Source organism: Nestor notabilis, unplaced genomic scaffold (assembly GCF_000696875.1).
Source record: "Nestor notabilis isolate BGI_N333 unplaced genomic scaffold, ASM69687v1 scaffold16727, whole genome shotgun sequence".
NCBI lineage: Eukaryota > Metazoa > Chordata > Aves > Psittaciformes > Psittacidae > Nestor > Nestor notabilis.
In genome coordinates this window covers 2,431-16,652 of record NW_009935287.1, presented here as the reverse complement: position 1 = coordinate 16,652, position 14,222 = coordinate 2,431, and the positions used below count along the sequence as shown (strand labels likewise).

The following is a 14,222-nucleotide window of genomic DNA, read 5'->3' as shown; positions in this document are numbered from 1 at the left end:
ATTCCTGCTCTCTCTGACAGATGCTCCTCCACATGAACGAGAAGAGCTGTTCATCCAGAAGCTGCGGCAGTGCTGTGTGCTTTTCGACTTCATTTCTGACCCCCTCAGTGACCTGAAGTTCAAGGAGGTGAAGCGAGCAGGTCTCAACGAGATGGTGGAATACATCACACACAACCGTGATGTTGTCACTGAGGCCATCTATCCTGAAGCTGTTATCATGGTAGGGCATGATGCTACTACGTGTGTGTGTCTAAGAAATAGGGACTGTTCAGAAACTTAGGGAGGAGGAATGGATAAGGATTTGTTGGAGAGGAGTGTGACCCCAGTCCTACCCCTTCTTTATTATCTGCCCAGCCACCAGAAAGGAGAAGAAGCAGAGGGAGAAGGTGACACTGCCTGGTGTCAGGGGAGGTGGAAGCTCTTGTCTCTGGCACAGACTACACTTGCAGAGTTCATATGCAGACTGTAACCCTACAGCCTCTAGAGAGGGATCTGTTTGTGGGCACAGCTATGGCAGATCAGTCTGTTGCTCTGCAGTGAGGGATTAGCTATGGGGAGCACCATCATGAGGTGCAGGGCTGTTACTCACACACCTTTTCACTCCTCAGTTTTCAGTGAACCTCTTCCGGACGCTCCCACCATCATCCAATCCCACAGGCGCGGAGTTTGATCCTGAGGAAGATGAGCCTACACTAGAGGCTGCCTGGCCACACCTGCAGGTGAGGAGGAGCAGGAATAGAGATCTGGTGAATGTATCTCCAGGGAGTCAAGAGTCCATTTAGTGCTGGCGCCTGCAAGGGGTCCTGGTGTGGGGAATAGCAGAGGCCAGGCCTGACACCCATGGGTCAGAGGTGGCTTGTAGGCAATGCAGGCAGCAGAGGTGTCCTGGAAACAGGCTGATGACTGTGTGCCACCTTCACCTGCAGATGGCTGTAGTTCCACATGGCCCTGAGGTAGGCTGGGAGTGAACACTTGACAGAGAGAGGGAGTTGTGCTGTATTGTCTGTGTAAGAAGCAATTCCCAGCAGTGGTGATGTCCCTCCCGAAGGCTCTATCGTCTTCCTCTGGGCTTCAGTAGCATTGGAGACAGCACCCCTGTGTGCTTCAGTGATCCTCTCCTTGCACACCTCCATGGGAGGTACATGGAGGAAGAGGACTGCTTGGTGCCAAAGCAAAGCCTGTGCTTGCACCTGCTAACATCTCCTGTATGCTTGTGTAATTCAGTTGAATTAACTGGGGGCAAACATTTGACCAGAAAAGACAGGGAATCATAGAATCCCAGACTGGTTCGGGTTGGAAGGGACCTTAAAGCTCCTCCAGTTCCAACCCTTCCACTAGAGCAGGTTGCTCCAAGCCCCTGGAGCAGTTATGAGCCACCATCAGAGCAAGGGCAGCCAACCTGGTTCTTCAGAGTGGGGAAACAGGTTCCTGTGTTTTTTGTGCTCCCATTCAGGCTTCCGAGCCCTTCCCCACATCCTAAAGGAGAAGGAAATTATTTAAAACCTGAAGTAAACACTGGTGAGAGGACGGGGGGATTTCTGAGTGATCTTTTCTTCTCCCCATAGCTGGTGTATGAGTTCTTCCTCCGGTTCCTGGAATCACCTGATTTTCAACCAAACGTAGCCAAGAAATACATCGACCAGAAGTTTGTACTGTCTGTAAGTAGTGCTTGATGATGTGGGTTTTCTTTATCCCTTTGCTAGTCTTAAATGAGCAGCCAGAACTCCCTGTGCAGGGCAAGAGTGTGGGTGAGCTGTGGTCCCTCACTCATTGTCCAGGTGGAGGGGGGCACTGGGGCCTTGCAGGAGAAACCTGGGGGAAACCTGGGAGGTTTGTCGAGTGTGCAGACCATCACGGTGCTTCTGCTGGTTCCAGCCTGTGTTGCTGTTAGTTTTGTCCAGGCAGGCACCATGCAGACACTGACTGAATTTCTCTCCCCACAGCTGCTGGATCTCTTTGACAGTGAAGACCCCAGAGAGCGAGACTTCCTAAAGACTATTCTGCACAGGATCTACGGGAAGTTCCTGGGTCTGCGAGCGTATGTGAGGCGGCAGATCAACAATATATTTTACAGGTGAGATGTTTCTTAGTGTCACTGGCCTAGTGAATGAGTGGGACAATCAGTGAGAGAAATTTGGGGCACTAGGCTGTGTGTCTCTCTGATCCATGCTGTGATTAGCCAAGTGACTCAGTTATGTCACACTACTTTGGTAGGGACTGCATTCACCGGTGTTTAAGAGCAGTGAGGATGTGATATCACTGTCTTCAGTTCACCATAACACATGTTGGGACCTGTGAGCTTTAGCTGGTCTGTAGGCCATGAATTCATTTGCTTCTGTCTCTTACATCTTGCCCTGTTGTTGTGGAGTTCTCTTAATTTGCTAGGAAACTTCCCATCTCCAGTGTTTTTTCCTTCCTTTTGCTTATCAAACTGTATGCAGCATTCGGCAATGACCTCTCATTCTCTCTTCTCCTCTCTTTAGGTTCATCTATGAAACAGAGCACCACAATGGGATTGCAGAGCTGCTGGAGATCCTGGGAAGGTAAGGGCACTTTTGGAAGTCCCAGAGGGCCCATGAGTGTGCTGCATGAGCTGGCAGTGCCTTCCTTCAGCAGTCCTCACAGGAGCCAGCTCTTCCATGGGATGTCAGTCTGACAAAGCACAGAGTGAAAACACTCTCTCCAGCCTGTTAGTAAATGTGGTAGCCTTCTCCTCAGATGCAGTACTGGGAGCATGGGGGATTGCTCTGCCTCTCATACACACCAGGAAGAGACAGTTTACAGCTTATATGCCTTAATTATAGACATATTCATCATAATTCCATGAAATGCCCACCCATTTTCCTCATTGCATATGTAATTTGTGTAGATAAGGCCGCAGTGCAGGTGCTGTGGATTTGAGGAGTGGTCTCTGGGGGTTGTGATGGTCATTTGGGGAGAAATACCCCCACTCATTTTATACTTTTATGGAAATCTGTTAGTTAAGGACACTGGAATGTGTGTTTAGTCTTGCCAATTAACTGCATGTTCTTCTTTGGGCTAATTTATGACCCTGAGAGGCTTCTCTAGCAGGTTTCTTTCACAGCCATTTATCTATTTCTCGGGTAATAAACCTTATAGACAGGAGGAAGGCCTACATTGGTATTGGGAGAGAAATCTGGTCCTCTTGTTGCATGCCTGCCTTATCTTGAGAATCCCTGTAGCTTTGTCCCTAAGTCTCTGTACACAGTGAAATACTTGTTTAATTTGGTATCACTGTTCTATAAAGTAGAGACTCCTGCAGGTTGGGCCCCAGTGACCATACTTCTGGTGGGTGCTTTCTCCAAGTGACTGGTGAGAGCTAGGGCAAGCCACTTACTCTTTTGAGGTTAGAGATACTGTGTTCTGCTGGGTAAAGATTGTTAATGAGACTCTTGTTTCTTCTCAGTATAATCAATGGGTTTGCTTTGCCTCTGAAGGAAGAGCACAAGATGTTCCTCATCAGAGTCTTGTTACCGCTGCACAAGGTGAAGTCTCTCAGTGTCTACCACCCACAGGTGAGAAGTGCTTCAAGTTCTGTCTTTCAGAAGCTGTTGTTCAGGCTTGCCTATAGCTATTCTCTAATCTACAATAAGGTGACCTGCCTGGTTATGAGGGAATGGCTGTGGACATTGTGTATTTGGACTTAATTAAAGCATTCTCCTGGAGGAATTGGCAGCTCATGGCCTGGATAGATGGATTCTTCAGTTGGCTGGAAACTGGCTGGATGGTCAAGCCCAAAGAGTGGTGGTAAATGGCATCACATCTAGTTGGCGACCGGCCACTAGTGGTGTCCCTCAGGGCTTGGGAGGCCTCGGGGGGGACCTTATCATTCTCTAGAGCTACCTGAAAGGAGTTTGTGGTGAGATGGGGGTCAGTCTCTTCTCCCAAGGAACAAGGGACAGGACAATAGGAAGCAGTCTCAAGCTGCACCAGGGGAGGTTAAGACTGGATATTAGGAACAATTTCCTCCCCAAAGGGCAGTGAGGCATTGGAACAGGCTGCCCAGGGCAGTGGTGGAGTCACGATCCCTGGAAGTGTTCACACACTGTGTAGACGAGGCCCTCAGTGACATGGGTTAGTGGTGGCCTTGGCAGTGCTGGGGAATGGTTGGACTGAATGATCTTGAAGGTCTTTTCCAACCTGGTTGATTCAGCGATTGTGGATTCACTGGGCTGCGTGACTGTAGTGTACAAAGTGCTTGCTGTGAGATGGTTGGGGCTCTGCACTAATCCCTGTCTGCGATGGTTTATCCCAGCCTCGTGGTGCCTGGACCACACAAGTGTTTTTTGCCACTGGCTGATAGGAGGTATTTTGCCATTTCCTGCTAATTTAATGCTGTGGCCTGCTCTGCCTTTCTGTGATGGAATTTTGTGAAATACTGGGCCCTGCTGAAACGAGAGGTGAAATTCTGAGCTGCAGTCATCTCTGTGTGTGTGTCAGCTGTTAGTCACCACTGAGATATGAACAGAAATCCGTGTGCTGGGCTGCAAGACTGGTTTGGAGATTAATTTATTGCAATTTGGAATATATAATAGAAGAGAAGATCAGGTCTCGGGCTAGGAAGTGAAAAGTGTGGGTACTGAGCAGTGATGTCTGTTCTCCCAGCCTTGTTTTTATGCAGCAGGTCTTTGTGATAGTCAGGTTTGTCCCTTCCCCTGTGTGCAGCTGTGCTGGCATTTGAACGTATTAGCTGGGGACTGCTCTAGGTGGCTTCAGTTTTGTTCTTTATGCTGCACAAATGTCCTGAGCTGAGGCCCTGCCTGCTTGGGCTTAGAGCCTTCACTTGCCATCAGAACTGGATTCATTTGGAGCTGCAGCTGCACTCATCATGCACACTGTGGAGGGCATAATATGACTTCCAGCCTAAGGTGGTGGTGGCACTTTAGAGCTTCCTAAGTGTACCTGAGATTAATCTTGCCATATTTTCTTCCTACAGTTGGCATACTGTGTTGTACAGTTCTTGGAGAAAGACAGCAGCCTGACAGAGCCAGTGAGTAACCTCGCTCAACATTTGTGTGTCAGTCAAGCCCCAAAAAGCTTCTCTGCTTCTTTAGACTACAGCAAAGGTGAAAAAAGACTAAAGAAACAGAGAGTCAACTGGGTTGTTTACTGGGTTTGCCTGGTACCCTGTGGGCAGAAGGGGCCATGCTGCTCATGTGCAAGCCTGAAAGCTTCAGGAAGGTGGGCTATAATCTTCCTTTGTGCTTCAGATCTTGGTGTAGCAGAAGGAACACTGTACCAAGCTGTCCTTTCAGGGCAGAGCTTTCAGCTAGTGACAAATGCTGCAGAGACAAAACACATAGCCACATGATATCTGATGGAACCAGCATGAGCTTGTGGGGGCCCTGAAACAGTGATAGTTCGCTCCAGACTGCCAGAGTTGGCTGAAAAACTGTGGGGATGAGGTTAGGAACCTGGGACACAAAGGTCTGCTTAGGCAAGCCACTGTTCCTTGATGAATGCATTCTCCTCCCTGCTCTCACATCAGTTTGTTACCTCCACAGTATTAAGTCTCCTTATTGATGCATTGGCCTTCAGGATGCAGTGCTGGGAAACAGACAGTTCCAAAATGTGTGAGTAGTGTCGATGGGGAGCTCACATATTCCAGTTAGCAAAGACCTGCAGCCTTAACCAGGCTATGTGGCAGCTTGGTAGAGGGTGCAAGCAGGAGACAAGTGTTTCTCCACCCACTGCAGGCCAGGAAATGTCTTCTACAGCACTGAGCTTCACAGCCTCAAAACAGCAGATGGCCAAAGAACACATGCTTGTGTCACTGTAGCAGGGAGCACCAGAAAGTGTGAGTGTTCTCATGAGTAACACTAGCTGAGGTCGTTCTGTTCCCTGGCTGAAATATGCCTGCTCCTGGTGAGCCTGGCAGTGGTCTGTGGAAGCTGGTCAGCTGTTGCCAGCTTTCTGGCTCCTCAGCTCTAAGCAGTGCTGAAGCAGAGCTCCCAGCTTTTCCTTTAAATGTGGGTCCTCCATTTCCTGTGTTCCCAGAAGCCTGCTCTGAAATAAACTGCGTACAGTAGCTTCCTGATCATGCTGAGTACTTCCTATGGCTGACATCCAGCCCAAAGCCTCCTGCCAAAGCACTTACTGTAGGGTGAAGGAGAAGAGAGAAATCTGTCAATATTTCCAGGATTCATTTTTCAGCTTGTTCGAACAGTAAAGCCCCATAGCTTGTCACTGCTTTCTGGGTAATGGGTTAGTGGCCCCTGAATTGGAGACCCAGATCTGGTTCGGTGCTGTGGAAAGCAGTGGGATGACTCAGTTTCAGCGGGTGTTGTGTTAGGTCCCAACCAGACGTATCAAGGCTGTGTTGCCACAGGTTGTGTCCTGTTGAAGCATCCTGCTTGTGAAGACTTTGAATAAATGGAAGGAGGCCAGATCAACTCACTGGGTCCACACTCACTTAGAGTGGGTCTCCCAGAAGCTTGCTCAGCAAGGCTCGGCGTGGTAGCTCTGAGTGACTGCCAGGTGAGCAAGGCCTCAGATGTGCTCAGTAGTGGCAAAGGCAGACTCGACACACCTCACACCGCCTTAGCTGTAGGAGAAATTGTGTCTGAGTCACTGAAGCTGACTGGCAGACCTGAGTAATGACAAACACTGAGGGTACCGAACTTGTTGGCTGAGAAGCCTGGAGTTGGTGGAAGTGTAAAGCTCAAGATGTGTCTAATCTTGCTGTTGCATTGCCCACTATTGTCCCTCCACTGCTGTAAACTTCCTCTGGAGTCCTGGCTTCAGGATCAGGTTGCTGAAGTACATAGAATTTGAAAGAGCAGCTCCTGCCCCTCTTTGCAGCGTATTGAATAAGGATTCTTCAGAGACCTTCTCTGTAGTGTTTCCAATTTTATTATTTGCTCTCCACCATCAGCCAGCCCACCCTGGTTTGAGCCTTCCGTGTTAAGCTGTGTTTGGGGAAAAAAGTGGTTCTAAGCTTTGTACTTGTAGTACGGAATCATAGCTGCCTGGGCAGTGCTGCTGTCTTGGTGTAACATGGCAGAGTTTGGGCTTTTCTCTTCTTTCTTCCCTGGTAACCCTCCCTGACCTCCTGAGAAGGTCTCTTCTGTAATTTGCTCCCCTCTGATGTTGTGACCAGACCCTTAAAAATGTGTTTACAGCTGGTGTGAACTGTCAGCCTCTAACACTGTCTCTGTATCCTTCCCACTCAGGTGATTGTGGGCTTGCTGAAGTTCTGGCCTAAAACTCACAGTCCCAAGGAGGTGATGTTCCTGAATGAGCTGGAGGAGATCCTGGATGTGATTGAGCCATCTGAATTTGTGAAAGTCATGGAGCCCTTGTTCAGGCAGTTGGCCAAGTGTGTCTCCAGCCCACACTTCCAGGTGAGTCGCAGCTCAGGGAGGGGACAGGCCACTGGCTTGTAACCCACTTGGCATGCGAGGGTGACACCACAGCTTTTGGGCTTCTCTTTGTGGATCAGTGACACATGGAGGTGTGAGCAGGGTGAGTATTGGGGTGACAAGTGGTGGAAAGCAGTGAGAATCCTCACCACAACCACAGAGCAAGCTCATCCAAAGAGAAAACAAAGTGGATCAGTGGTGCCCCTCCTGCTGCTCTCTGCTATTCAGCACCATGTATTGCAGCAGGCTGGAGGTGGAGCAGAGGTGGTCTGCCTCCTGTTTTGGCTAGCAAAAGATAGAGGAGATCCAACCAGTGTCACCCTGTTGCAGTAAAACCAAACTGGCTGCAGTTTTGGAAGGAGGCCAACCAAAGAGCTGGTGTAGAGAAGGTATTTTGTGTTATTCTGGTGCTGGTTGTAAGGGGTGAGGTGTACTGAAGAAGTGCCGGAGTCTGCTTCTTCCTTGTTCTCACTGAAGGGGGCTGGCTGTAGTACCAGGCTAAAACAATCTCTGTGGCTGGTAGTCATAAGGTTTAAAATGTCAAGGGTGATAGGACCAGCAGTAGCTCCTAGCAGGTGTTCTTGGCTCACTGTTTTAGGTTGCCATGAAGAGTGCCCAGGAAGAAAATAGCTTGCTGGTGAAAAACAGGGCTGGCCCAGGTATGGCTGGGGTGTTAAATAGTGACATAGCCCTCTCCTGGAGTGCGTGTGACTGCACAGTGAGGCAGACTGGTTTCAGCCTGTCTTTTGGTACAGAGAAGTACAGAATCATGTGTTTACAAGCCAAAAATGAGGTCAGCCTAGTGTATGTAAAAGATCACTGTTTCCTGGAAAGGACTGGGGAAGCCTGACGGAAACCAGCTGGACATGGCTTACTGGTGTGATGATGGGAACCAAAAGACTAACGTGACCTTTGGGTGTGGAAGGACTTACAGTAGGGAACTAAGGAGCTTGAATAAAGTAGGGTAAAGGCTGGAGGAGAGGCATCCTGTGCTTGATAGCAGCCCTCAGCTGCTGCCAGCTCTTTAAAAAACATGACTGAAAAACCCAGAGAAGGTGCAAACACTTCACAGCCTAAGAAACTTAACCCCAAAGGTGGCCCATATGGTCAGGCTGAACAGTCTCTGTGTCTGCAGTTTGTCTGAGAACAGAAATAGGAATTGGCTTCTTGGTAAGCCTGAACATCTTGGTGGGGAGAGTTTTCTCTGACCTGATTGTGTGTTAATCTAGCAGACAAAGGCTTAACAAGATCTAAAAGCCGAAGCCTCTTCCTAGGTTTTTAAGCCATTCTCAAGCTAGTGCTAAATTCAGGAAATTAGCCTGGTGATCTGCATTGCCCAGATTTGTGGTTAAATGTGAAGAATTGTGGTTGAATCTATCACTATGTGGAAACTTGTTAGACTTGTTTGTCTTGTAAGAGCAGGGTGGCTGCCCCAAGATTTTCCATGTTTTCACCCTTACAATCAGGGGGATGAATTGTGGGCCTTGAGACTGAAGCACACTCCAGAGCATAGAGAGACTGTTGTGGGGAAGGCCAGAGAGGAATGGAAGGAATGGAGCTTTACAGAGGACAGCCAAAGGAAACGAAGGAGAGCTAGTCTGAGCTGGGACATGGGGTGGGTGATGTTACTGTCCTCAAGTGTTGTGTAAAGGGTATTGGGAGCCGTCGGTGCTCCTCAGCTGGGTGGTGGCAAGCTCTGGTCTCAGCACTGCAGTTTCCCTGTGCACCACGGGTGTTACTGGAAGGAGCTTCTCCAAGTTTGGCTTTCTTTCCCACTGCAGGTGGCAGAGCGAGCACTGTACTACTGGAACAACGAATATATCATGAGCCTAATCAGCGATAACGCAGCCAAAATCCTTCCGATCATGTTTCCAGCACTCTACAAGAACTCCAAGAGTCACTGGAACAAGTAGGTCTTTCCACATCCCCTGGCACTTGCTGCCACGCGTACAGGATCTCTTGACCTACTACCAAGGGGTCAGTAGTATCAGCATGGAAGAGTGCCACTGCAGACCTCAGTGACCTGTTACTGCAAGGAGTCAGGACCTGCAATGATCTGCCTCAGGGCCATTGAGTCTAACCAGAGTTTGATGCCTGTATGTCACTAATGCTGCCAGTCTCTTGGAGGTGTGCAGTAGGTTTTTCAGCTGACTTCTGGCTGCTTGTTAACTAGGGATCACCCATATGTTCTCTGTGACCAGCAACCTTGGCTAATGTAGTGTCTGACTTCTTGAGTACAGGAAGAATGGAGAAAGCAGAACTAACCAGGCACATGTCCCATGTCAAATTATTGCCCTCTGTGTCTGATTCCTCAACACTGTTCTGTTTTGTGGTTCTCCCATCAACTGCTTTTCTTCTAGCTGCTTCTTCAGTTGATTCCTTACCTGGCTAATTCAAGTTGTAAAACTCACTTCCTTTTAATGAATTAACTATGAATACTCTATCCACAGCTGAGATCCTAAAATCTTCCAGCAAAAACTACAACAAGGAAAAAACAAAGTCATCCTCCCCTATTCTAGAGGATGGAAAAAATAAACAATAGTAAATCCTAGGGAGACTGGATGACTCCAGAGGTTAGGAGGATAGTGTGGTAGCAAAGACAGGGTTGCAGACAGGCACATGCATGCAGACACGTGGTGTGTGCGTGCACAGAGAGACACTCTCCCTCAGTGTTAATATCCCTTCTGATCAGAGTTCAGGAAAGGACTTTTATGTTCTTGTCTGAAACCCTTCTCTAGTTCTGTTTCCTTCTTGCCCCAGTCAAGATTCATGATTCTGCTGTTTCTATCTTTCCTTCTTGTCTCATTCCCGGTGATATGTCAGAAGTCCTGAAGGTGTTTTCCTCTTACTTCTCCTTGTTTTAGCCCTAGTCACATCTTTTGGGACAGGTTGAGTACTTCAGATTGTCCTCTTCTTTCTCATGGCTCCTCTACTCCAACATTTGGTCAGACAGCCTGCATAAATCCAGCAGGGCTGTAGCTCTCTTCCTTATTCCATCTGTAGAGCTGGTGAGGCACAGAGCTCCATCCCCTGAGTCTCTAATCTGTTGCCTCTGGGTCAGGTGTTTCAGAGACAGCTTCTTTGTCTTTATTCCCCATGAGACCCCTTGTCCCTCAGAGCTCACACACAGTGGGACCTATCTGTAAATCGCTGACAAAAGTCAGCTTTTCTATTCTGGTATTCTTTGTGCTGGTTCCCACCTCTACAAGGGCTGCTGAATGTTTGTGTTTCGGGCAGCTCAGTAACAAAGCTCATGACTGAATACTGGGCAGCCCAAAGAAGTCATTGTGTATATACAAAGTAAACTGTGGGAGGCACTAAAGCTAGGTTAGGTAAAGCCCTCTTGAGAACAGCCCTGAGCAGGTCTCTAGCATCCTTTCCAGTTTCGAAATACAAGAAATAAATGTGTATTTTTGCACTCATTAGTTTGGCCACAGTAGAGCAGACCTGCCCCAGTGGTGTTCTCCTTATTCTGTGTCTCTTTTTCCCTGTGCCATAATCTCTTCTGTCTTTGTGGAGGGGGTTTTCCCATGCTAAGAGCTGGGAATGTGTGAAAGCCTTTTGTCACATTGCTGTAGTATATGAGTTGCTGCTGCTGTTAGCTCTTGTCTTCACTACTGGTGCTATCTCAGGGCTGAGAACCTGGAGGATCCCACCATGACTTGTTCTCCTTTCCTCATTTCTTTGCAGGACAATCCATGGGCTGATATACAATGCACTGAAGCTGTTCATGGAGATGAACCAAAAGCTTTTTGATGATTGCACGCAGCAATACAAGGCAGAGAAGCAGAAGTGAGTAAGAGTTTCTTGCCAAGTAACTTGAGCTCATGCTGGAGTCTCCTTGGTGTACAGTAACAGATGGTAGATGCCAGTAGGCAGAGGGGAAATGGAAAAGTGGTGCAAATAATGCCGTCAAAAAGTAGGATTCCTCAGCAATAACTGTATGGAGGGATGAGAAAAGTAAAATGTGGGCCCTGATAATAGCCCCCTCCGTTCTGCTGGAGCAAGTAGTTTGGAAAAGACTGACAGAGTTTGCTGGGTCATGAGGAAATAAATTGCAGTGTAGAGGATACTCAGCTTTGCAGAAATGTTTATGCTCTTGCCAGTGGAATCCTGCTGTTTCAGAAACACTTTTCTGAAGAGCTTTGCTGCAGTGGGCATATTGCATCTTTCAATTTTCCAGTAATAAAGGTGAGAAAATACCTGGAATTTCAAAGAGCAAATGATGGGGATAAAAATCTGAGCTCAGCAAGTACCTGTACCATGATGCTGCAGAGAGGAAAAAACTCCACTTTTTCTGCTTCCTTGTGCTGGTTTTGGTGCCTTGGTGAGCTGAGACAGTTCAGTAAGCAAGAAGGAAACTTTTTTCTTTCCCTGAGTCTATCTTCTGCTGACTCAGTGACATAAAGCAGTGCTTCTCATTCCTGGATGAGCCAAGGCTGTCACAGGGGTGGCACTGGGCAGGACTAACCCTTCCTGGCAGTGGGGAGCTCTAGGATATGATCAGTTGTTCTGTGAAATACTAATAAATAAGAAAGCTAGGATATGAATGAGAGCTTGGGAATGGGTAACCTGCATGTGGAGAAATTCAGGTTTGTTAACATCTGAATTGGGAGTAGGCAAGATGTCTGGTTTTTTCCACTTATTCCAGGGCATTTGGGAAGCCCAAAAATGTCTGCACATCTATTTTAAGTCGCAGTGACAACACATTTACTGTGAAATCTACCTGGTTTTCCACTGGGAGTTTTTTCTACCTGTTTAGCTTCTACCCATGCTGACCTGCTGTGGATGACTGTTCCCAGCATTGGTGTGTGTCTCATGGAGGATTGTTCTAGAAAAGGTCAACAGAGCAGCTCAGAGCTGTCTAAGAAATAGATGGGTAGAGCTGCACTGTTTTCTGCTCGTGTTAGATTTTTTTTTTCTCTCTAGTGCCTCTCTGCCTAATTATGCTTCAGAAAACCTTGTTTTTATCAAGGATATACATTTTGCTCTCCTATATAACCAAATTTGGTAAGATGTCAATTGCAGATAGAATTAGGAGTCTCCGAAGGACAGAGCAGCCTTTCCCCTCGCCTGTACTTTCCTGCTGTCTCTTGCTTTTCCTGTGAGTGAAAGCTGCACTTTCCCCAGGAGTTCACACTTGTGCTTTCTCTCTCCCTCTGCAGGGGAAGGTTCAGGATGAAGGAACGAGAAGAAATGTGGCAGAAAATAGAGGAGCTGGCCCGGCTGAACCCCCAGGTGGGTAACAGCAGGGCCTAAGATGAATGAGACAAGAGTGGGGGGTCTTGACCTACTTTCTCAGCTCATGAAAGCAGGCTCTAGCAGCTGATCTCAGTCTTGTGCACACAACTGCAGTGGTGGTCCCTCCCTCCCAAAGCCCAGGGTTTTGGGGGTGCTGGTTGTGTTTTACCAGCCTGGCCCTCTGCAGCACTGACTGCAGTAAAGCCTTATAGGGAGCAGGTACATGTTTAGATGTTGATGGAGTCCTCTCTCAGCTGTGGCTGTACACACGTTGTGCCATGGCTCCTGCACTGGGTAGGAGAAGATGCTCCTTTCCTGTCTGTAAACCTACTGCTACCTTTGTGGGTGCCAAAGTAGTATGCTGTGCTGTGTTAAGATGCTGAGGGATAAGGCTTGGTGTTGGGTGGCGTGTTGATTCTCCAGCTGTCTGTGTTGTCTGCAGTACCCCATGTATTACGCACCTCCACCATTGCCTCCTGTCTGCTGTATGGAAACGGAGACCCCAACTGCAGAGGACATACAGCTACTGAAGAAAACGGTGGAGACAGAAGCTGTGCAGGTGTGTAGGTGACATGGGGCCTTCTACAGCTACTCTCAGTACATCAACATAGTCAATCCAGGGTCCAGTTTCCCAGTGTTCTGAGGGGAAATGCCCCAACTCTCATCCCTCATCTTTAGAGATCAACCTGTAGTCTGAAGAGTGGGGTTTATCTAACCTTCCCACTCTGGAAAAAGTGCAAGTGGGATTTTTCTATGCCCTTTTGGTCTGTGTTTGGCTCTCAGCCTGTTCCACAGCATGCTGTGGTGGCACCCAGCATAGGCCAGAGCAGTTGGGGGCAGGGGATAGGGAGGCTGGAGGTGTGGAGGAGTTGGCTGCTGATCCCCGATTCCTTTGGTTTGTCTGCAGATGCTGAAAGACATTAAGAAGGATAAAGTTTTGCTGCGCCGGAAATCTGAGCTTCCTCAGGACGTCTACACTATAAAAGCCCTGGAGGCCCACAAGAGAGCAGAAGAGTTCCTCACCTCAAGCCAGGAGGCAATCTGACAGGCTCAGGAGCTGGCTCGGGAAGCTCTGCCCCATCCCTTTCCCGCAGGGGTCACGGAAACACACTCAGTTCTCATGTATAACTAAGGAATGAACATGGTGAGCTGTGCCTGTCCTCCACTCCATCCGCATCCCTCCAGGGTAGAGCTGGGTTTACGTTATAACTTGTATCTTACCACTGTCATGTCCTTCTGCTTTTCCTCCTTCCTTCTGCTTTTCCACCTTGGGTGTGTGTGCGTGAAGGGAGCCTGCCTGCCCTGCCATTGTGTCAGCCTGGGTAGGAGCTGCTCCATTCCCAGCTGCCACCTGATCCTTGCTCTGCCTGGGAGCCAGACCCTGCTGCCCTGGCTCTGCGTTGGCCAGAGGTGATCGCTGCTGCGATCCCCAAGTGCCAAGGCACTGCCATGCCTGCTCCATGCTGCCCGTGCAGCCGAGCCCTGCCATGCTCAGGGGTCAAGATGAGCATGGGGCAGAGTTTGGGGGGGCTCTGTTGCCTCTCTGCCATGCCTTGGGGTGCAGCTCTGCAGCTGGAGGGTCGTACATATACCAGAGAT

At 48.6% G+C, this 14,222-nt stretch overlaps 1 protein-coding gene across 1 annotated transcript in view; it reads left to right on the top strand.

The window, feature by feature from the left end:
• Nucleotides 1-13,996, top strand: part of PPP2R5D (protein phosphatase 2, regulatory subunit B', delta) — a 15,273-nt gene extending 1,277 nt beyond the window's left edge. Inside the window, exons 2-14 of the mRNA XM_010017775.1 lie at nt 45-220; nt 609-719; nt 1,566-1,658; nt 1,944-2,074; nt 2,484-2,543; nt 3,428-3,536; nt 4,958-5,011; nt 7,194-7,364; nt 9,164-9,291; nt 11,073-11,174; nt 12,548-12,620; nt 13,066-13,182; nt 13,531-13,996. Coding sequence (XP_010016077.1) covers nt 152-220; nt 609-719; nt 1,566-1,658; nt 1,944-2,074; nt 2,484-2,543; nt 3,428-3,536; nt 4,958-5,011; nt 7,194-7,364; nt 9,164-9,291; nt 11,073-11,174; nt 12,548-12,620; nt 13,066-13,182; nt 13,531-13,668 — 1,356 coding nt within the window. The 5' untranslated portion in view covers nt 45-151 and the 3' untranslated portion in view covers nt 13,669-13,996. The remainder of the gene's footprint in view (nt 1-44; nt 221-608; nt 720-1,565; nt 1,659-1,943; nt 2,075-2,483; nt 2,544-3,427; nt 3,537-4,957; nt 5,012-7,193; nt 7,365-9,163; nt 9,292-11,072; nt 11,175-12,547; nt 12,621-13,065; nt 13,183-13,530) is intronic.
• Nucleotides 13,997-14,222: the final 226 nt, after the last annotated feature.